Source organism: Haliaeetus leucocephalus, unplaced genomic scaffold (assembly GCF_000737465.1).
Source record: "Haliaeetus leucocephalus isolate CR32 unplaced genomic scaffold, Haliaeetus_leucocephalus-4.0 Scaffold191, whole genome shotgun sequence".
Lineage (NCBI taxonomy): Eukaryota > Metazoa > Chordata > Aves > Accipitriformes > Accipitridae > Haliaeetus > Haliaeetus leucocephalus.
The window spans coordinates 827,734-851,808 of record NW_010972627.1 but is presented as its reverse complement, the minus strand read 5'-3'; the positions used below and the strand labels follow the sequence as shown (position 1 = coordinate 851,808).

The 24,075-nt window shown below is 42.2% G+C and overlaps 1 protein-coding gene across 1 annotated transcript in view; it reads right to left on the bottom strand.

The window, feature by feature from the left end:
* Positions 1 to 1,418: 1,418 nt before the first annotated feature.
* The window catches only part of KIF26A (kinesin family member 26A), a 101,389-nt gene continuing 78,732 nt past the window's right edge, over positions 1,419 to 24,075 (bottom strand). The window contains exons 5-16 of the mRNA XM_010565451.1: positions 17,696 to 17,905; positions 15,605 to 15,698; positions 14,864 to 15,126; positions 14,426 to 14,609; positions 13,968 to 14,127; positions 12,089 to 12,251; positions 9,114 to 11,530; positions 8,146 to 9,083; positions 4,444 to 4,634; positions 3,967 to 3,987; positions 3,432 to 3,582; positions 1,419 to 2,890 (exon numbers count right to left, since the gene is read on the bottom strand). Of these exons, the coding sequence (XP_010563753.1) occupies positions 2,715 to 2,890; positions 3,432 to 3,582; positions 3,967 to 3,987; positions 4,444 to 4,634; positions 8,146 to 9,083; positions 9,114 to 11,530; positions 12,089 to 12,251; positions 13,968 to 14,127; positions 14,426 to 14,609; positions 14,864 to 15,126; positions 15,605 to 15,698; positions 17,696 to 17,905 (4,968 nt within the window). The 3' untranslated portion in view covers positions 1,419 to 2,714. The remainder of the gene's footprint in view (positions 2,891 to 3,431; positions 3,583 to 3,966; positions 3,988 to 4,443; positions 4,635 to 8,145; positions 9,084 to 9,113; positions 11,531 to 12,088; positions 12,252 to 13,967; positions 14,128 to 14,425; positions 14,610 to 14,863; positions 15,127 to 15,604; positions 15,699 to 17,695; positions 17,906 to 24,075) is intronic.

The following is a 24,075-nucleotide window of genomic DNA, read 5'->3' as shown; positions in this document are numbered from 1 at the left end:
TTTATTTCAGAGGATTATAATATTGCCAGAGAGGGGGAGAAACAATGAAGACCTCTGAGAGGATGAAGTGGCTGGCAGATAAAAGAAACAAAAACTCTTGTGTCCATTCAAGAAGGGGTTACAGGCTACCTTGAAAAGACTGAGAGCCCAGCCCTGCCGTGCTCAGGGCTCAGAGGCTACCACAGGTCAACTCATTTTGCAGCAGCGCCATTAAGATGTGCATCTCCGAAGGACAGTGCAAAACCTAACACCACAGTGCAGAGCTCCCCATGAATATATTCTCATTTGGCCCTCTCATTTGGAGGTTTTCCCCTTTGCTAAGAAATACTTGTCCCTCAGGGTGCTGCTGCCTTTATTTATTTTGATTGTATTTATTTATCTGATCCTTGCTCTGAAAAAAACCCACAACGTATTGAATCACTACGCGGTTTTGATTTCATCTTTGGAAGAACTGTGACTTTCTGCACACATAGAGAAAGTAAAAATAGCAGGAATTTACAGCTTAATAAATATACCTTGTATTCCAGAATATCAGCAAGGGGATCCTCTAGAAATTCTAGATGCCACATTCCCCCACATACAACCCGAGGCAGTGCCGAATGTCAGTAAGCAAACACAGTGCACCCTTTCCAGGGATGAATCACGGAGAGGTAGATAAAAGCAGGGCACCCTTTGTAACCTATGCAAAATCACAAAGATATTTAAGCATCAAAGTCTTGCTCTCACTCTCCCACTTCTCCAACTGCAGAATGAGGAGGAAAGCGTTTACCCCCCTCTCACAGGCCTCTTGTGAGGGTAAGAGAACTTGGTGCTTGGATGCCATGCTGTTCGGGCTACATAAAGAGAGAAAAAGAGGGAGAGGAAAATTTCACCCACTACAGGCCGTTTGGCCACACAGCTGGAAAATACTCGAGATGGTGTCGTTAGAAGCACTAGCTTTACATTAAACCTGCCTGGAGTTACTCCAGCCAGCATCACTGGGAGATGAGGACCAGGCACAGCTACTGTCTAACCAGAGAGCAAACGCAGCAGTGTCAGAGAGAAATGAATGTAGTTGCTTGCTGTGATGGACCTACAGGGCCCAGGGCTTGATTCCAGTTCCTAAAGTTTTCTTTTGTTTTTAGACCCATTTTTAATTGCTTTATCTCATCAGGGAAAACAAGCACGTGAGCCGCAGGTCTTTGTTCTGTAAACTATGAAGTGCTAAGAGAATTTAAGTATTATCATCGCTATTTATTTTACCCTTTGGTGTTTTGTCTCTCTTTCCCTATTGGTTTCTGATGACTAATGTCAAAACTCTGTTCCCAGTTCTCTCTCTTGGGCAAAGAGGTAATATAATGTGACATTTAATGCAGTGTACCACAGGCCACCCGCTCTCTTCCGAACATTAAAATCACGCACATAGCAAGAAGCAATCGTAACAATAGATGTATCTTTTATTCACAGATAAAAACTGAAGCAAGCTGTTATAATACATATTTGTACAAAGGATTTGAAAAAACCATAAAAAGGAAGATGATTAGAAAATATGATCCATTATGAAATGTGGTATTACATACACTATTAAACCTTTTCAAAAGTATTTGTTTGGCAACAATTTATCAATAGTTTCCACACTTAAGTGGCCTCCTTCAAAAAAGCACAAATCTCATGCAGCATGTATAAACTTGATCCTGAGGGTTTGCCTTCCTTAGAAAAACTGTAAAAAGATATACTATTTGTCTTAAAAGTTCAAACTGCAAATGCTATATTTATAGTCAAAACTATATAAAAATATGGACCTAACTTAACATTTACAAAAACTTTTTGTTCCTTTTTTTTTGTTTGTTTTATGGTTTTGGTAATAAACATAATTCTCAATTCCTGCAGTCAGAGAGGAAAAAAGAAAACCAAAACAAACCACAGTGCCCTTTGTAGACTTCCTCACATTAAGTTTACAACTCCAAAAAGACCAGGTCTGTGATAAGTGAGGTTAGTAACCAAGGAAGTAGGTAAGCAGTTAATATATATCTATATATGTATATATAAAATGGAAAACAAACATTTATTTTGATCTGAAAAAGTAATAATACAAAACCTGAAGGTAAAACAATCATCTCAAAATGCCATAATACACCTTTTCAATAGATAAATGTTCATAAAAATATCTTGAACCCTAACCAAGAAAACAATTATAATACAATTTTAATTCTGCTACATAAAACAGCTTTTCTATGAAACAAGAAGGCAAGTTCAGGTATGAAAACATAATTTACTTATTGCTTTTGCTACAATGTTGTTTGTTTTTTACATATAGTCATAAATACACTATACAGTATAAAATATTTCGTAGGAATACATTTTGTGGTCTGCTTAGGTTTGCTGGCTTTAATTCTAGCACCAAATACAAAAATGAAAATCAAATTAATTTTAAAGGCACTTCCATTGTATGTTTGTTTGTAAATTAACATCTTGGTTTGTAATAAATTTCCTCGCTTCCCTCTGGTAGAAGCAATACTTGATCCTACTATTATCTTTGTACAGTTCAGGTCACGTTGAGGCACCAAATGATTTATGAACATTCCCATCCCTCAGCTGTTTCTTTCTGTTACAACGTTCATTGTTGCTTTTCAGTCTTCACCTTTCCTCCTTCACTTCCCAGCTACTTTATCTCTTTACTTCTTCATGTCGGACAATCCAGCTTCACTTCCTTCAGTCCCTTGAAAACCCTCTCTTCAAACCTCCACTTCCCTTACTCCATCTTGCGCATCTGTTATTCCAATATCAAAACACGTCACTATCATGATATGTGACTTGCACAGATTAACACACTGCTCCAGTTCCTCTGTCACTTGTTCCAGTGCCTCCAGGTACTCCTGTGACTCCTTATCGAGATCAGGATCCACTTCAACTGTCAGACAAAAAATTAGTAAGAGAAACAGCTCATAGCAAAGCATTATTCTATCACAAGGGAGCCAATAATGTAGAGTACAATTTTTTTTCTCTTGAACTAAGAAATTTTTTTCACTTTGTTCAGCAGATGCAAAACTCTCCCTTGAGGCTCCAGTTAGGCACAGCACACAGTCAGTGAACAAATCTCATGCCTCAGTTTCCCAGCTATAACATCGATATAGAAACATTTTTTTCCTTCTTTGGAAAGAAGGATAACAAAAGGTTATATAAGTATTTAATATTAACAAGCATCACGGTGAGTCTCTGCATTGTTTTGATGTTCCCTTCTGGTTGGTTTGGAGGGGTTTCTTTGTTCATTTCTGGTACTACTCAGCACTGAACAAATCCTTTATCACAGAAATACGAATGGAGTCACAGCGTATTTTACGGCTCAATTAGGCAAAATATCTTAGCAAGTGCTTAGCTTTTTCAGTGGGACTGCTCACATGCTGAAAATTTGTTACATGCTGATCATAATGCTGTTTTTGCAAAATACTTACAGTCTTCTTTCCACTTATTTGGATCCATCATTAACCTGCACTTTGTCTCTTCCAACTCTTCCTTCAAAAAGTCATGCTTTGCCTTTACTTCTCTGATTCGCTGCTGGCGCCTTTCTAGTATCTTCAGCTTGGTATGGAAATACATCAGACCCTTTTAAGACACAGAAAGACCATTTCATGAATTTGCCTGTTATGAGCTGACCTCCAACAGTTTGACACAAATTGCTCCCAGCTCATTACTTGTTAGAGTTAGCAGGTGGGTTGTTTTGTTTGGTTGTGGGGTTGGTGGTTTTTTTTTTATTTGAAGTTTACATTAATGGATTCTAATCTAGAGGAACAGCATGCTACATCACTTAAGCATTTGTTGCACTTCTCTGAATTAGCGCACATCTCTTAATACATTCTGAAATTACTACTGTTTGTACAGGAATTTTTTTTTAAGCAGTGCAAATGATAAACACAGCCTAATAATAACATTAGAGTTATAGTTAATCCTAAAACATATGGATTCTTATTTTCTTAAAAGCATTCCTACCTTCTCAACATCCTGGAAAGGCTATTATGAAAGAAATGGGAAAAAGGCATCAGAATAATATAGAATCCTGGTCTCCAAAATAGAATTAGCTGAAGTGGTTTCCAATTACAAATAAATTAAACTCAGTGTATCCCTGATTTAATAGAATCCTGTCATTTACATAAAGAGTTAATGACCCTATAGTTGAGGGAGCCTGTAAGGTTTCATCAGCCAGGCTAAGATTATAAAGTCTTCTCATAATGTATTCATTGGTAACTTCCATTTACACCATCAGTCATGTTAGACACAATTAATTTTAGACAGTAATCATTTTCATTTTCTGTGTTAGGGGTACCCCAACATATGAATTGTAAAATTAATAATTATAGTGCTTTAATTGCAATCAATTTTCTGAACACCATTCCAGCATTCAAGCAAGGACTCTGCCTGTATACTGTAATTTAAGTTGTCTACAGTTGTTGTAAAATATGTGCTGACCTCAGTTTCCTCTTGTCTGTGTCGCTGTAATCGTTCCACATCATCAATCTCATAAACTTTAATTTCAAATGGCTCTTTTAAAGTGCCTGGCAAAGGTGGTAGATCAACCCATTGGCCAGTGACGCTGGGTTTTCTTCCTAGGGAGGCAGCATCTGGTAACGGAGCAGGAATCAGTCTACGGCGCTGGAGGCCTAAAATACAGAAGACAAGCGTTCCTCAGACTGTAATAGACTGACAGACTGCAGAACATACTGCAGTGAATTAAAGAAAGATCGAGGTTCTCAGGATACTTAGAAAGAAATGCTTTTCTTGATCTTTTCCTTTTAGTAAAATACCCTCAGGCTGCTAATTTGAGTTACTGCCTTGACAAAGTATGTTTCACTTGGTTCACGAATAGGAGTAACAGCAGTTCTTCTCCCAAAGCAGATGTCTGAGCATCAGTTCTTTATTCTCTCCTTGCAAAAATATTTTGCCTGGATTAATTTTTCTTTGGTGGGCTACAATGGTATTCATTACCTTGCAATGGCAATGAGATAGTGAGTAATGTCAAACCAATACTGATAATGGCAGATAAATCTGGAAATCTCCTGTTCCTCCAGTTAAAGCCAAGCAAGGGTATCTAAGATCCCTCTCATTGTATTACCTCTTTGCAAAGAGCAAACAGCTCTCTCCAGAACTACTACCTATGCTTTAAGGTGCTACATACCAGCAGTTGTCAATGACTTTGTGGAATTGGGAGGCACTCAAAAGGCAGCAAGCAACCAACCTGCAACTTAAGCCACCTCTAATGTTGAGGCCTATCACCACCCATTTGCACCGGCACTCAGAAGCTCAGAGCATGACAAAACTCACCAATTCCTCAGCAGGAGGGCTCCCAGATTTACAGACAAACAGCATACTGCCACCTTGATGCATCTGCTAGGGCTCAAGTTTCATGAAGCAGAGACTGACTTATGTCCTTCAAAAATGCTGGTACTTTTGTATACAAGACTTGGCACTTTGGTGTCCAGCATGTTTTGCGATGATAAGTCTCTCTTCGTTCTCTAAAAGGCTGACCTTTACACTGCATGTGTCAAGGATGAGCACATGCATAGAGCTGGTCAGGCAATGTTAACAAGGCTGCAATCCAATCCCTAGGTGAATAGGAGGGCTGAAGGCCACCAGAAACAAGCTGAAATGTCACATGGTAGCAGTAAGTATAAGCAGCTTTTGGGTGACTGGTAACAATAAATTTAGTGCCTAATTTCCTCCTCTTATTGAAAACCAACTCAGAGGTATGGAGCTTCTTATTTCTTCTGGTCTTCTTACAAAGGGAGCACATTAAACAGATGAGACAGTGCTGCTCAGAGGACAGTGCTCCCAAAATAACTTCTGGGCTGAGACCTCTACAGGAAAGTTAAATGCAAGTTAAGGCTGCCAGGTAAGCCCTGTCACAAACTTCAACATGGAGACAAAATCCCAGCAGGTACCCTCAAAGCAACACACCTCCACAGATACCTCAAGAGCTACCTGCTTTACATATTCTTAAGAAAAATATCCCTAATTCATAACTGCATCCTTGCTAATTTCTAAGTAACAAGAACAATCACAACAGGAATGTTTTGGAAAGGGGAAGACTTGATTCTACTTCTACACCACCTGTTCATCATTCTCACAACCCCTATTCATTTAGCCTGAATCACCACTATAGTCCTGCCTGCTGAAATCACCCACTGTAACTCTGATCCTGTAACCACTCCGGTGACAACAGGATCCCTCTGAAAAGGACACAGAACAGATGCAGTCAAACACATATACTAAGTAGACAAACCTCCTATCCTTCCACTGTACCAGTCAGGGTCAACGTCATTTCTCCAAGGATGGAGTTAAATGATAAGGGGACAAGGTTTCCAGTGACATATATGGGAGTAGGATCTGTCCTTAAATCCAGAGATGACATGACTCCAACACAGTTTGAAGCAGTGTAAGCTACTCCAAGAATCTCTAACACTTTGCAAAGATTACAATATATTTTAGGCCAATAATGGCTCTGCACCAAATATTTCTTGTAAGAAATATTTCATGAACTTCCTAGGAAACCTCATTTCATGTATAAAACACATTATTGCCTCGAAGTCTACAGCACTCCAAAAAAGTAATACATAATTTACTGATACAGAGCAATTTCAATTGCAAAAAGAAATAGTTTGTCATTTTTAAAGACCTTATAAGCATTTCCTGGGGCAAAAACAAATACAAATCCATCAGTGGGTAATGCCTTCTCAATATGTGTGCAACTTATACAGCTGTTAATATTGATTTGTAGGAAAGGTTTAAGAGGTTGATATGCTATGGAAAGAGAACTGCAGCAAATGTTGCACTAAGTTTACAAAACGATTTATCACCTGCTGAAGCAACTCAGTTGCTTTGACCAGAAAGCACCATGAGATCTACGTCAGATTAACTCCCTTGGTTTTACTGCCAGAATCAAGCATCATGGGTGTCTACAGGGACTGCAATAATTACTGCTTTCCAACCAAAAGCTCAGATTCAGCGCATTGCTGATATTAGTTCCTACTATATTTCCAACAGTCAGTATGCTTAGGTTGCTGAATGAGCCTGCTGGTCATTAGCTACATGGCACCGACTGCCACCGATTCTTTACGATACTGCAGGACTTCAACATAGATCAGTAAAAATTAATATTGTAACAGCAGTCACGTGAGCCTGATTTTGAAGCTGGCTACAACTAGGGGCACTTACATGCGCACCACCTGTGAAAGCAATAAGGAAAGGCACTGGAGAGCAGGACGGGGACCTGGCTTTCATACACCCACCTTTGCATGGCGTGGTTGAACATGTCTGCCTTGGCACAGTACGTGAGCCAGAGCTGCCTCATCTGAGCAACTCCCCCAGTCGATTTCCTATTGCTTACAGTAACCGCAAGTACACTCTAAAATTTCTTCATAAAAACAGTTACAGTGCAATACGATAATTTTGCAATTAGCTGGTACCATTAACATAAGAGCCGTCGCACCTTACGTATGCACCCTCCTGCTCTGCCCCTAAGCCTTACCTTTGGGTAATCTAACGCACATTCAGCAATCCTCATTAATTCACAAACATTCTTCTCCCCTCCAGGCCTATTCCCTTGTTTCCAAACTACAGTCGCAGCCCATCTCACTGAAATTCCCTCACAAACGCCTGGCAGCAGAGCTGCTCCTCTCCTCGCCGCTCTTCCCTCACCGGCCTTCCCTGACACTCACTTGATCCTCACAAAAGCTCCTCAGTGCCCACCCAGCCCCCTCACCCTTCCCAACCCACCCGTAACACCCTCCTGTTTCAGGCCGCCCTGGTGCCGCGCTCACTGCCGACCCTGCTGAGGGAGGAAGGAGCGTCCTCCTGTCCGCCGGCAGCCATCTGCTGCCTCCTCCCTCACAGGGAGGCTGCCGGCGCCCCAGGGCACCCGGCACCTCTCCTGCCCTCTCCGCCGCAGCACCTGTGTCACACCTGCAGCTTTGAAGTGAAATAAATGACAAGTAGCTGCCGCAACAGCCATACGCGCGCACACGCGAGCGCGTGCAGGCAGTCCACCGCCCCGCTTTGAGTCTCCCCCAAACCTCCTCTCCCTCTGCTGTCAGAGATGCCCTGAAAACCCCCCCATCCTCAGGGACTCAGTGGAGCACCAGTGGACGCCTGGCCACCTTCCCCTTCACTTCTTACCTGTTGATCGCTTCTTGGGGGACTTGAGGCTCCTCATCCGGCCTGGCGATGACATCCCGCTTTCGCTCATGGAGTCGTGCGCCGAGGAGGCGCTGCCGGTGGCCTCGCTGTCCCGAATCATGCTCTCGTAGCCGCTGCTGCCCCCGCTGTGGTAAAACAGAGCCGTCCTCCCCATGGCCGGCGGCAGCTCCCCACTTAGGACGCTGCTGTTGTCGCTGCCGTGCCCGCTGCTGTACCGCTGAGGCCTCCGGGGCGCCGTTATCTTGCTGTACGGCGATGGCAGCACCGGGATTTGCGACTTCTCGTCGCTGAGGTTAATGCCGCTGTCGTTGCCGCTGTCGGAGTCGGTGGAGCCTCGGAAGTGGCCCACCTTGGCAGAGCCGCCTGACACCAGCTCGTTCACGCGGCTGTTGGCCGCCCGCATGGCCTGCTTGGTCCCCATGATAGTCCCTCGGCCAGGTTTGCCGCTGACAGGCTGCACGGAGCGGGGAGCCGTCTTCCCGCCGGGGGCCATGCCAGAGCCCTTCCCTGTGGGCTGCGTCAGGGACTTCACCGAGGAACTGAGAGACTTTGACCCGCTGGCGGAGAGGCCCCGGTTTTTATTCCCGTTCACTTGCACCTTCTGGTTTGCTGTGGGTTTTGCCTGGCTGTTTTTACCAGGTGCAGGGGTGGTGAAAGGTGGTGGTAAACCCACACCGGAGGCAACAGGGGGGACCCCCAGCCTGGGGACGGAGCGCCCTGCCCGGCTGTTGCTGGCACTCCCGTTCTCCCTCGCCATGCTTGCTTTGGATCCGACCGACGTCAGGCTGTCACACCTCTCCAGGGACATGTGGCTCCCGTAACGGTGCACGGCTTCGCTCTTCGATGCCTTCGCCTTTAAGCTGGATGTCATCTTGGGCAAAGAGTGGTCACCCTTCAGGTTCATTTTGCTGCTGGCACTTTCGCTGAAGTAAGACCCAGCTTTCAACCGCAAATCTGCTTCATCTTCAGCCTTCGGTGTGGCAGCTCTGGCAAAATCCAGGCCAGAGGCTTTTCCCCCACCATTACCCAGACCAACAGGTTTCTGCTCCAGGCTCGATTTGCGTACAGGAGGTGTTGGAGGTGTTGGCCCACCTGGCCTGGGCAACATGGTTGACTTCTGTGGTACGCTCTTCTTCCCCAGTGACGATTTCAAGCTTCCAGTGGCCAAGGGAGCATCTGAATTCCCTCGGGTCACGGCCTCCGACAAAGTACTGCTAGCGTGCGACACTGGCATCACTCCCAGTGTAGTGGCTCCTCTCTTCAGCTGTGGCATCTTCATCGCAACTTCTGACTTCTTCGCTGCTCCGCTGGAGGATTTGCAGGCCATTTCGCAACCATCCACAACCCTCTGCGAACATGCGAGCATAGTCTGTGACTTCGTTGGCCTGGACGCTGCGCCAAAATACTGGGCAGCTTTTCCTGGCTGCTTCTCAGTACCAAACGCGTGAGATTTTGGAGACAGCAGTGAGTCTTCAGGTTTCGCCTCCAACTGATAATCAGTGCGCAACAGCCAGGGATCTTCAAATATACCATGTGGATTCTGCAGGTCTTTATAACTGAGGACAGTATTATTGTGGATTGGAGATGAGGTAGTTTTTGTTTTCCTAGGAAGACTAGAATGTATTGTTTCTATCACAGGCGTATCGTGAGAATTACTAAATTTTATTTTTATGGGCTGATCAGTGACACAAAAAGCACTTTTTATCTGAGATGCTTTGGTAGTTTCAGAGGTTTGAGGGCTTTTGCTGATGCCTGTGGACAGCTTGCTGGAACTCAAGCTCTCACTCTCCAGTTCAGAGAAGCAAAAGCCACTGTCGTTCAGAGCACTCTTCAGGGGGACAGATAAATGGGATGAATCCAAGTTGAAGGGTTCCTCGGACTTATTACAGCCGTAAGATGACTGTGCGACAAAACTGTCACTAGACTGGGCTCCATCACTTTCAATTGTACATATGCTGACTTCACTAAGCCACGAACTGATGGAGGAACGTCTGCTACTGGTAAAGGGATCCTTAGCAAAGGGCACAACAATATCAATATTTACACCAGTAGAAGTCTCCTGTGAGGTATAAGCATCAAACTCATCATTTATGCTGCTGATAATACTGACTGGCCTCGAACCCGATGCAAGGGCCTGAAGGGAGCAGTCGCTGTTAAAGCTAATGATACTGGAAGGTCTTCCGTTATCCATAATCCCGCTAATGGATAGCTCTTCCACCACAGTGAAAACAAGCTCATCCTCTCCATTCAGCTCAACAGGCTGCTGCAAAGTCACTGTGGTGGTTAGTATATCCCGATCAAAACATTTCCCTCTGAACGCTGACCTGAAGCTGTGTACCTCTATCGCACCTGACTGATTCTGGGCATTGCTACCAACCAGGAACGTGCTTCCTATGGGGTTTTGCTCAGGTTTGTTTCCCATCTGCTTGCTCATTCCCACAGGAGGAGTCCGAACTGCGTTGCTATTGTCCAGCTCCAAATTCTCACCTTTGGAGCTCTGTACATGCTCTTTCTGCTGTGGAGGTGGTGGTGCTGGACTTGGCAAGGGTCTCTTCACGTACAAGGGCTTTTCCTTAATGACACATTCAGCTGTGCCCTTATTCTGCTCCGGATTCCTTGAAGGGCTACACCTTGAGGACTGCAGGGGATCGGTGATTGTCTCTCTCTCTCCCTCCAGTATCGAGTCCATTATTTTGTTGTCAGCTCTGCTCTGCGGCTTGGAAAGCTCTGTTTTCAAGTGAGGTGTGCTCTTTTCATGACAATTGCCACTGCCACCTCTCGGTGCAATAGCCTGGAAAGGAAGGTTATGTCCTTTCTTGGGAGATGCAGTTTCTTGTGGAATTGGTTTCTTAAATCCTCCAGAAGGAGAAGATATTTTTTCCTTTATCAGCTTAGACTGTGCATTTTCTGTACCTCCAGGGACTGGAGTACAATTGGACACAACAGAGATTTCTCCACAAGCAAATTTGATGGGTTCCTCACTTCCATCAATGCACTCTAACCTTTCTTGCAGTTCAGCAAAAGTGTTGCATTTAAAATGGTCCTTGTCAGAACTCCTACCAATAGCAGAATTGTCTTTACTTCTCTTCTTGTTTAGGGATGGGATTATTGGAACAAACTCTGGAGGACCTTCATTATCTGTCAATTCCCTGTCAGACAAAGCTGCACCATTGGGACCAACATAGATGACAGTATCACAAGACTGTTCACTGCTGGAGGAATAATCAGGATCACTAGATATACTCAGCACAGGAAGGTCAGGGTCAAGGGCAACAGTTCGCGGGTGGAACGGTCGCAAATGGGGCGGTCTTCGGACATGTCCTTCTTCACATGAACTCTCTCCTCCTGATGAGCTGGATGCATACTGAAAATGATCATTAAGGGGAAAGTTATTAATACTAATTGATATGTAAGTATATATATGTACATGTAATTGGTTAAAAGGCCAGGTTTGCTATATACTCTGTGCTTTGTATATACTATCACAACTAGATCTAGTGGAAAAATGTTGGAGTGTGAATCAAAATAACAAGGTCATGCCACATAGATTTTTCTGTATTAGGAGTAATATAACAATCACACCTTTTCAGATAATTTCCATTCAATATCATGCATTGTCTTTCTCTTCAACAGTTTTCTGTTCCTTCCTTATTGTTTTTTATTAATACAAATAGGACCTTTTGAGATAGTTCCACATATAAGCAAAGAAAGAATACGTGTTTGGAACAAAAAGAAGGGAATTTCAGGATTAAGGATTGGGGGCGGGATGATGGCTCAGTGCCAAGTCATTTGTCAGTTCCTCTCCTGAGCTTTTATGCATTTTGTATTACTTCTTACCGCTGAGAAATCCCATGTTCCCCCACCGAGAGGTTAGGAAAACTCATTTTCAAATGAATTAATTTCAGCTTGTTTGTGAACCAACCTTGGACTTCTTCTTTCTCATTCGGTGGATTCGTGATGCAAGCTGAATGGTGGTGAGAGTTTCTGCATAATTGGCTGGGGAGTCAGAAATATGCGCAATCATAGTAGTTCTGCAGTTGATGTTCCCAAGTGATTCCCTCAACAACATTGTCAACTTGTTGTCCCTGTTTAACAAATGAGAACACTAGGATGGTTTAAAGAAATCACAATCTTGTTTTGCAGATTTTTACACCACAAGCTGTGCTTTCACTCTCATAGGATATATGCATGTATGGTACATGTAGATAAGAAATATGCTATTATTTCACCACATTTAAAATGTGCCTATAATGTACACATACCAAAGATACCAATATTTTAATTATTTATCTCCCTGTGCATTTGCAGTATGATAAGTAATTTTATTTGTTACTTAGACAATTCTAAAACAATTGATTGATAACTAGTTTAGTTATTTCAGGATTAACTCATATTACCCAAAAATGAGTGCTGTATTTTTAGCTGAGCAGACTTAGTACCTGGATAGCTAAGCTCTGTGAGCTCTATGCAAACAATTTTGATAATGTGAAAAAAAAAGTCAACAGAAATGGTAAGAAATCTCTAAACAAATATAACAATGTTAGAGATCAGAAATATATAAGCAGTGCTGCCCCAGCTAATCTAGTTCCCTTTCTGCCTGCTGTTCCCTGCTCTGACATAGCAAATGGGAAGCAGAATTTCTCTCTGAAGGCTCTCCTGGTGATGCAAGTCCTTTGCCATGGATAGCAAAGCTGACAAGGTGACAGGTGACATTTTGTCCTCCTCTGGTCTCCAAGACACCTCTCCCCAGGGCTCCCTGGAGGCTGCTTCCTATCACCCCCCCAAGCTGGCCCAACATGTGGGTACTACCGTCATGTCGGCTCACTAAACCATGGTACATGAAAAAGCTGAGGATCTGCCCTTCCCTATTCTAACCTACTCATCCTCTACTCCATCCACAAATCTAGCAACTAGCCTGAGGAAATTATCTTTCTGCCTAATACAGAAAGAAGGAACACCTGTTTGAGATGCAGCGCTAGATAAATATGTGAAATGACATGATTGATAACGGCACAGAGTTATAACACATGAAGACAAGCAGCAATTAAATTTAAGGACTGAAGGCCAAATTCTGGTAAGGGTGTTTACAATGTGGCTGTTGTCTTTACGCTAGGCTCACCTCAGGTGTGTTTGACATAATATTATTGTCTATTACACTCCACAAAGGAACAAACCTAAATGTTCACTTTGGCTAAACAAATGTGCAACATGGTGGTCTTCTTTTTTTTAATTGAAAAGATGTATCATCCAAAAAGGCATACAGAAATAACAACCTTTGATGACCATACTTGATAAAGTCTCTAGTATTTTTTGAAATTTCAATACAATTTTTTAATTTGGAAAAAGGAGAGAAAATCCTATGAAATTTTGATGAAATTGTTCACTAATGTCCAGCTGACTGAGATTGGTCTAAATTCCAAACCCAGGAAACAAAGAGGCGATAGAAGGAAAGAAAACATTTTCACCATTTTCCCCTGCTTGTTTCAACAATCAAACCCTCCGCAACGTTTCACCTAACTTAAGTACATACTGATATGCATCTAATTTTTGACCATGTAATTAAGAATTTCATGTTACTAAGTGACATTGAAAAAGTTGTGTGTAGTATATATACATATAGATAGGTAGATGAAGAGATATATGTATCTGTAATATAGAAGTGACCCTAAAAGAAGACAGGCCCCTCTCTGACAGAACTTCCTTTAACTTCATCTTAGGTAAAGAGTAAATTGTTGATGGAATTCATTGCTAAGGTAACACCAGCCACAAATTTAAGATAATGCAGACAATAATTCACTTACTTATATGGCACGTGCTTAGCACCATTAATTAAGGCCAAAATTACATTGCCCAGGGCAGAGAGAGACAGACATAGAGAGCCTCCTCCATCTCGGCTCTTGCTGAGCACTTTTTCACAACTCCCTAGATCAATGAGATGCAAACGGCTGCGTCCTCCAGACACTAAAACAAAAAGGGGAAAAACAATTGTACATCACGTTCTTGCATGGACTCAAGCCAAACTTGGTATTCAAAATATATTCAAATGAGGAAAATAATGAATACAGCATGGGATAATGACCAAATTAAATATTAATAGTAAGGAAACCAGATATTGGCCACAGCTACCAAAGTTAAAGGTGACTCGACTGGCTTGAGGGTTCACTTCATTTTTTCTTTTTAAGTTTATTGCAAATTATTGTTTAAACCAACCCAAAACCACGTAATTTAAAAATAAACAATATGGTAAGAAGATTCATACTTCCTCCTTTGCCACTCTTCTCCATGCGATACTGGTATATGTGTAGAGTGAAGAGCATATGTGAATTCCTTCTATCTTCTTCCTCGCATTCAGGTTTGCTGGTACTTCTGGCAGCAATTGCAGCATCAAGGAAAAAGGCAGCTTTCTCTGCTGTCGGGGCCCTTAGCTCACTTTGGTTTTGAAGCTTGAATATAAACAAGAAAATGACTAATTAGCATAGGGGCATTTTTTTTTATTATTATTTTTTGCTGAACTGGCTAAATCTCTAGGGCACTAAAAGAAACAAATATGTACACCATGGGAGAAGGGCTTATGAATTAAAAGCAATAAATTTTTTTTACTGTCTTAAAAGTTGTCATAATTGTTGTCAGATAAAAGGAAATAAAAAGCAGAAGAAAGTCAGCCTCAGAAAAATCTATGTTGTGATATCCATTATACCTGGGTTCCACATATTGGATCTTCTCTCAGATAAACCCCAGGAGACTGGCCGTCTTGAAGGCTGCCAGTGGCTACTTCAGCTAACAAATCCTTAAGGTTTTCATCTTTGCCACTGATCTCCACAGCAGATACTCTAATAGAGAAACGAGTCCCAGTTTTTTCTTTACGTTCATTGATTAATTTGAAGAGCCAAGAAATTGCACAGGGGATGATACCAAGGCTTTGTGTGGAGTTATCTTTCCCAATCATGGTAAAAGATTTTCCTAGAATGAAAAGACAAACATGAACTTAATTCACCTTTCTTGTACAAGACAGTGTCTCTTCATATCACCACTGTACATTACATGCAATGCCATGTGCTGCACAGATAATGGGAAAGAACAGATGCAAAAATGCAAAGTATTTAATTATTAATCCATTACTATTTATTCAATTAGTTTTGCAATTATTGTAACTCAGACCCACAGCAAATTAACGTTAAAAACATCTCTGATCTTTTGATTTTCATCACAATGCACCTATATAAACTTGATCTTGAATAAGCTAATCTGATGTTACATTTTACCTTTTCAAATTAAAACTTACAATCCCAGTGTAGAAATAAACTATGATAAGTTTGCAAAGCTAATTAAAAAGAAATTCTAATCTATTCATATACTCCAGGTTTATTGTTCCAGGAGCTGACAGCATGTAATTACCAGACTGACATAGTAATTAACTGTAACGAATTTGGGAGCTCACCAAGCTTGACATGACCAAAGCAAAATATGCAACCATCTGCACCATTCACAACAGACTGGATTACTTCTGCTACTGTTCCAGAGCATACCTCAGCCTGAAAGAAAGATTGGAGACAAATAAGTAAAAGAGCATATACTGCTATGGTTTTTACTATTCTTCTGTAATGAAATGAATGACTCAATATTTTTGAGGCGCAATATTCTCCCCATTTTTATGGCATCAGTCCTATTATTTTAGTAACTATGCTATCTTAAAAAATAATAAAATATGTTACTACAGCCTAAAATAGTTTTCAATTCTATTAAACCAATTCTCTTGGAATATTGATTCTATGACTAATGTAGCAAACTGAATGCTATCCAACCAGGCTTCCTGCTGGTATAATAGCTTAGCCAAGGCTATTCAGCAATAGTAGCAACTCCACTGAAATTAAGCTACTCAAGAGTGCTCACAGGAATTAGAAAGACATTCATACTGGAGAAAATGCATTAAGATCCCTGAATAAGATTTCATAGCATCACATTTTCCTCTTCCAGGGGAAACATCATCATCAATAAAGAGAACTTTCAAAAATGTCTGAGTGTACTAAAACCAGTTTATCCACATCAGTGAAGGTTTCAAATATACAATAAGATGATCTATTAAATACAGCAACTGGGGGCAGGGGAGAGGGTTGGTGTAAATATGTAACTACAGTGAAATGATAAGGCCCTGTTTGCAGGTGCATGGCAGTAAGCTTGCCTCAAGCAACAACACCTGCACAGAAGTGGCTGCACTGGCCAACATCACCCAGAAACACCACAAACAGGCCACCCCACGGGCCCACCACAAGGACCTGCAAGAGCCTAGCCAAACCAGGAGTCAACAACCTGAAGGACTGGTGCCAAAACCAGCAGAGAAGCAGACTGTGACTGGCCAGCTTGCAGCAGGGCTGGCAACACAAGTAAGAAAATGCCACTTCCAGTTCTGGACTAATATTGAGATCACTGTTGCATATTTCTACACAAAGATGCCATTTGAGCTTATGCAGGATCTTAAAAACAGCCTCCTGATGTTGTTACCATTGCTTTAGGCACTGATGTGTGTGGAAGGTTGTCTTCCATCTTTAGTACTTGGCTGGAACTTGGACCTAATAGACATTTTCATCTCTCTCGTTTGGGACCCCAAAAATTAAACAAAATCCTAGGAGGAGATCTGAGGGTGGGATTCTGAACTAGATCTTGTCATGTTTTCTCAACATTAATATACAGTTTTGACCTTGGATGTTTTGTGGTGTATTTTTCACCCTAATTTTTTTCAGCACTTCAAACTTGGAGTAGTTCTTCATACGCTGCTGAATTTGTTCTTCTTTTTAAAACTGTTCTAGGATTTTTTTCCTGAACTGAAGATTTTTCCCAGAAGGAAATTTCAGGTGTCCATGAGTCCATGTCCATCCCCGAATATACTGCAGCCCACAATCCTCTCAAATACCAGCCATCCTGTCTGTGTATCAGGTTTCAGGTCTGAGGCCACTACTGCACAATTACACCCTTTTGCAGGCCAAAAGAAAGGCATGCACCATCATCAGCACAACCATCAAGATAAAATCATCAGTCAAAACCACAGTATAAACAAACTGGAAAAGATGAGGAAAATATAAAAGCTCCCTAACTGTTTCAGTATAGCAATCCCACAGGGATAGCTGTATCTCTTCTCCTAACAACAGCATTTAGTTTAACGTTAAACACATGTTCATTTCCCATTGAAAGCAGTGGGGAAGGACTTTATTTCAGTGACATCAAATGGGCTAAAACCTAACTGGATGGAAAAGTGCATTTCAAATTGGCTGTGTGTCTTTCTCTAACAAGAGAAAATGCAGGAAGATAATTTAGTCGGTAAATCCATCTCCCCAGCTATTATTCCTTAATTTTACATCTCGACTAAACTGAAAATGTAAGAATTTACCCACTTGTCTATTAATTACCATGTATTTTCCAGGCATTAAGGCAACTCATTCAAATAAAATTCCCCAGAAACAGAAAGAACTCTTCAGGCAATCAAATGCAGTGGCCATGAGAAGACTCAGGAGGTTTATGCGAGTGACTTCAGTACCTGCGAAGCATCCTGGGGGAAAACCGCATCAAAGGCAAACATCTTTGGGACAGCAACAATGCCTCTTCTGTGACCTGCATTGGAAGGCCCACTTGCCGCTGGATCATAAAACGTGATTTGCTTTTTTCGTGGGTCTACCTTTAGGAAGGACATGGACTCAGATGTTTCATGTGCTCCTTGAAAGGGACAAATCCTTACCATCACTTTCACCTGCAAGAAGAAAGCAACAACTTGAGTTCCCAGCTACAGATAAACACATGCAAAGCATTCCTCCCAAGCCCACTCCCCTTCCCATGACACATTCATTTGTAATATTTAGGTGTGTCAGAACAACCGTGGGACAAAACCAGAGCCAGATTTTCCAGCCTGGTTTCCACCCTGGGGTCTTCACTGAACTAGCTTTTAAAGGTGCACTTTGTCCCTTCAGTTGACTCTGTTCCAGTTTTACCATTTCAATTTATAAATGTCTGATCTGCAGGTAGGTGTAATACCATGCCTAAAGAAAAGGAAACTCTAGTCTTTTACCTTTCAAGTACTCAATGTGACTGCAAGCACAAACCAATCCACTCTGAAAATCAGTCTGAATAACAAAAGCCTCAGACACCTAGCGCATTCAAACTGAACTAAATCTAGAAACTTTCAATTCCTTATCAAATTCTTCTAATAAAAAGGTGCTTCTCTTATAGCTTTCCCAGGCAGATGCCTTTACGCTGTCATTGCTAGGCTCTTTGGCGGTTAGTTGCAGATTTAATGGGAAAGAAGGGAAGAAAAAAAAAAAACATTAAAATGTCAAAAAGCTTGAGAAGAAACCACGCACAAAGTACATCTCTACTGCAGCATTGCAAATGCTGATTCCTACACATGGCATTTTAAGACAGCATTGTTAGAGAGCTCAGACATGTTGGCTGTGATTTCCAAAGCAGCTTATGGGTGCCAAGTGACTGGGTCTCACGAAAGTTCAGCAAAGGCTGCACACCTGCCTCTTTTAAGCTTCCCAGAAATCATACTTTTACTTTGAAAAACTGTGAAATACTGCCTCAAACCCGCTTACGACCATTTATCCTTATGAAATGCTCCCAGGTCAGAACCAGCGTGTTTTATACACCTTGCACTGAAGTAAATGACTATTACAGGCACAACTTCAACTCTGCACTGCCCAGCAGATCAAACTTAAAAAGAAAGCAATGCTTAGCCAAAGTGACTTTCCATGGCCAGTATGAAATGTTTTAACAACAAGCTGAACAACAGTATTACCTCCTTATCCAACTAGCAGACAACTTTCACAGCACCAGTGTTAACCACCTACTTTCACTGGGTGAAGAGCCTCCACGGCTGTAATATACCACAGCCAGCACAGCTGGAACAACTTACACTCACACTCTCCAGAGCACCCATTAGAAGCTTCATCTTCTGCAATGCAACTGCTGACCCACAAAACACCCACTCCTTTTACAGCACTTGCGCCTGATTTGGAAGGGGAGTGACAGATAGCAACCCCTCTGCTGCAAATCTGCCAGGTGAACCCTCCAAAGACAGAGCACACGGTCGCTTGCTGATGAGTCAGCATTCGGCACTGGTGAGGCTGAACCTTGAACAGTGTGTTCAGTTTTGGGCCCCTCACTACAAGAAAGACACTGAGGTGCTGGAGCGTGTCCAGAGAAGGGCAATGAAGCTGGTGAAGGGTCTAGAGCACAAGTCCTGTGAGGAGCGGCTGAGGGAGCTGGGGTTGTTCAGCCTGGAGAAAAGGAGGCTGAAGAGAGACCTTATCGCTCTCTACAACTGCCTGAAAGGAGGCTGTAGCGAGGCGGGTGTCAGTCTCTTCTCCCAAGTAACAAGCGATAGGACGAGAGGAAATGGCCTCAAGTTGTGCCAGGGGAGGTTTAGATGGATATTAAGAAAAAATTCTTCATCTAAAGGGTTGTCAAGCACTGGAACAGGCTGCCCAGAGAAGTGGTTGAGGCACCATCCCTGGAGGTATTTAAAAGACATGTAGATGTGGCATTTAGGGACATGGTTTAGAGGCGGACTTGGCAGTGCTAGGTTAACAGTTGGACTCAATGATCTTAAAGGTCCTTTTCCAACCAAAATGATTCTATGAGTCAGGCCCACCTCTAGCCCTGAGCTGGGTGTTGCATGGGGAAACTGGGTTGGAAAACATGCATCTCTGATAATGATCCTCCTTTTCAGTAACTTTTTGTTGCTAAATTTAACCTTAAATCTGCCAGAACACTTTGACTCCTACTTACTATGTTCTGAGAACATTATGTCAATAAAATGGTGTGCAATCATTACACTGACACATTCTTTGTGTGTTTACAAAAAAATGCGCTTTGCAGTCAGCATCTCCCCATCACTCCTGTATCCAGAGAAATAATGGCAAAGGAAGAACCAAAATTGAAAAACTACTTCAGCAAAGCACAACATGGGAAATCCAGGCAATGAACAGAGACCAGAACAGGCTGAGCCACCCTCTAGGACTTCATATCAGGTGAGATGAAAAGGTGACGGTATCCACACCTGCACCCAGTGGGTGCAGTGAAATGTAGTGCCCAAGCCAGGATGATCCACAGCAGACGGGTGGCTGCAGCAGTAAGCACCGTGCTGAACTGTCCCTGCCTTTATCAACTGGGGAGGGTGGGTAGTTTGAAGATTTCATTTAGGTCCTCAACTGTTTCATTTTTCCAGCTCCTCATTTCTATAGGGGCTAAGCTGCACACAGACATCCCTGCACAATTAGTCAAGCATCCTCACAGAAAATATCTTCCACAAAGAGGCTATAAAAGCTTTTTCCCCAACATTTTTTCCAAACAAAGAGGTTAAGAAACAACTGACCCCTCCAGTAAACACTGCAGGAGGCTCTACCAAAGGTAGCAGCAAATTCTTCCACCTATTGACTTCAAGCAGTCCCTTGATTTCAACACTTTCTTTTCTTTCCCCTTTCATAGTGATATGAATATGAAAATACAGTCCCAGAAAATAAGCGAACCTTAGAATAAATGAAACAGCTGCTTCAAAAGCAAAGTGCATCAGAGGTGACACATTCAAGGCTATTTCCCCATAAAAGCTCCATGAAGCCAGCTTTGTGTATTAGCCTGCTAGCTCAACCTTGACATGCTACCAAGGTGCTCAGAAAAATAACCTCCCTCAGGGAAAAAAACCAAACAAACAACAAAACACCTAAATAAATATATATATATATACACACATACACACACACACACACATAAAAAGAAGTACAAATGCCCACTTCAGGATCACTTGATTAAAATGAATTTTAAAATATATGCTGTTTTCAAAGCACTCCTCTAAACAGTCCTTTATGTTCTCTCTTCCACCTATTATTAGATTATAGCAGCCAGAGCTTGGATAAGAGGAAAATTGGTTTACTCCTGACCTAAACAGCAAGTTACTCCACCAGAGCATTGCTCCCCCTAACACAAAGATGGCTTCACCCCCAGAAAAACCTTGTGTATCAAATCAGCTTTTTGAGACCACCTCTCTGAAGCAGAAAGATACTAAAATAGCTTCCCACAATAGATCAGATCCAAAAATTAACAGGCCTCAAGGGTCATCTTCATTTTTACAGTGGAAGGGAAGTTTCAAGACAAATGGGAGGGGGAAGAGAAAAGCATCTTCTCCTGGGTCTCTTTATCTAGTTCTCATACAAAAGGCATGCTCACCTGTAGAGACAGCAATGTGCAGTGCAGGAACTCATCCAGATACAAGGGCTTGCAGTGAGGGGAGGATTCAAGAAAACACGGGAACCTGTAAATCTTGACAAAACTTTGGCCCGTAACTAGGGAGCAAAGCAGCAATACCTGCACTACACTCTAATGGTTTTATTTGTTTATGAAAATGAATTAGTAGAATTAAGTGCAATCACATATGTTTCAGGCCCACTCAGGATCACACCCAGTGTGGGCAGTTATTGAACAATACGGCCAGCTTTCTGGTGGTCAGTTCTGACTGCAGCGGTACCAGCTACAGGTAACACTTGTACAAAGAAACACAAGATAAGGAATTTAGAGGAGAATGAATGAAGAAATGGAAGAATAAGACAGGTCTAAAAGAATAAGAACAGGTCGGGGGGGCGGAAGAAGAGAGCTAAAAGGAATGGCAATGAGGGGCTGTGGGGGTGGGGTGGAGGGAGGGGAAGAGAGAGAGAAAGAACACAAGAAAGGAAAGACAATACAAATATGGTGATTCCAGAAAAGTCATCTCAGACTCAGGGCATCTCTGCCCTGACCACTTTCAGACTCCCTAAGGAGAGTTAAGGTGGCACATGCATCCTGTGATGGGGGTGACCCTTCCTGCTAGAACTGGAGATATTCAGTAACTCCTTTTTTAAGCCCCTTTTGTGTATTTCTTCTTCAATGTCACAGAAAGATGCAGAGTAAGGAAGATAATTACAAGTGGAAGTTTATCATCATCAAGGATACAAGGATTTGTACATAGACATTCATACAGATATTTAATATTGGATAGAGGCTCCATTTTAATCAGGATGTTGATAGAAAAAGAGGATAGGTTTGTATTTGAGTTCAATTTCTTCAAATAAAAATAAAAGAAACACAGACATCACAATACTTGCACATTATTAACATTTTTCTCAGTGCCTGAAGACAACCTAAATCATGCAAACCACTGAAGTATCTCATTAATTAACTGACTCTAATCTGGTGGATTTTGTACACTGGGGGTTAAAACTCCACTACTGAACTTTCCAAATTCATGTTTCTGCAGGAACCAGGACGTCAGCAGAATTGCCGAAGGAAACCCTATTAAAATCAAAAGCGTTTGGGAAAAGAAGATGCCAAATACATCCTGAATATGCCATTAAAAGATAAAGAATTTAAAAAATAAATAAACAAGCACATAATTTGGAAAAGCCCTAAAAATGGGTGGCATAAGGTCAGAGGCCCACCCAGCACAACAACGGGTGTAATTTTAACCTTCACTGGCAAGGCTGGGAGAGAGATTCATAGCAATCAAGAATTTTTTTTTATTTTTTTTTTTTTAAGTTTATCTTTCTGTCAGCCTACAGTGGAAGTCAGGGAAAAGAAAGACTACAAAAGTAAACATCTGCAAGCTAGAATTCCTTTGCTCCAGCTATGTAATGGCAAACCCAGTGGATGGATGCTGAAACATAAAACCAAAAATCATACCACAGTTTTATGCATATGTAAAGTATTTAAAGGGAGATAAACTGGAAAAGGGCAGATCTCGGAAAAAAAAAAGAGAGGAGAAAAAAAAGTCCCCTGTGTGGAGGACAATGGCTATGTGGAGGACACTGGGGCTAAACCCATACAGTTTTAGAAACACCTGATGACATCAGCAGAGAACCACAGATCCATATAGTACACTCAAATTTCAGTAATTTGTTGGAGCCCTGAGCCAAAACTCTAGACCTTGACATCTTTGACCCTTAAGAAAGTCAAATCTAGGTGCATATTTAACAATTCTGACCTAAACACTGCAATATCTCAGAAACCGAGGGCTGTACATCCTGGCTCTTCCTCCTCTTGCAGCCCTCCCCCTCCATTGCTACTGTCTACACCATTTCACACCCAAGTGTCACAAGGAGGGACCTTCTCCCCCATCGCCACACGGCAGTCGCTGTTCCCATGCTGTGACCTTCTCCAGTAGTGCCAGCCCGACATGCCCCCTTTGTGCGGACTCGTGATTTCCAGACCTCCCCCTGCATACGGAACCAGCTGCAGTTGAGGAGAACAGGACAGAGGAGTCACAGCAACCAAAATAACGGGCTGGCTTCAGGGCTGGTCAGGAGTGCAGAACATCAAGCATATGTCAGTGCCAGAAAGCAGGTTTGGAAAAAGTAAGAGACAGACCAAAAAGCCGTGAAACCCAAATTTCAAAGCAACTCTCTGACAGCAAGACGTGAACGTGAGACTGATAGCCAGAGGCAAACTAGCAGTTTTGTCTACTACAGCCCATATATTTTGGATATGCTCAGTTCAATGGAGCTACGGCAAAGTCACACGTCAATGAACACAAAACTCCTCCAAGACCAGTGAGGCATGCGTCATCCCAGAAGAAAACACGTCCAAGGCTGAATTTGTAGAGAAAAGAGCCAGCGATAACAGAGAGAATGACACAATCCTACACAATTTTAGACAGAAACAGCCAGGAGACTGAGACAGTCAGGTTCACATTGATTATTACCCTGTAATCAAAAGAGATGGAAGGGCTGTCAACTCTGAGACCAGAGAAAGAGGAAGGACCGTCTCACACTTAAAGAACCAGAGATTTGAATTCTGTTCCTAAGACTATCATGGACCTCTACTGCATGTTTTAGACAACAAATAAAAAAAAATACTACATATATATATATCTCTCTCAGAAAGTTGGTCATTCATTTT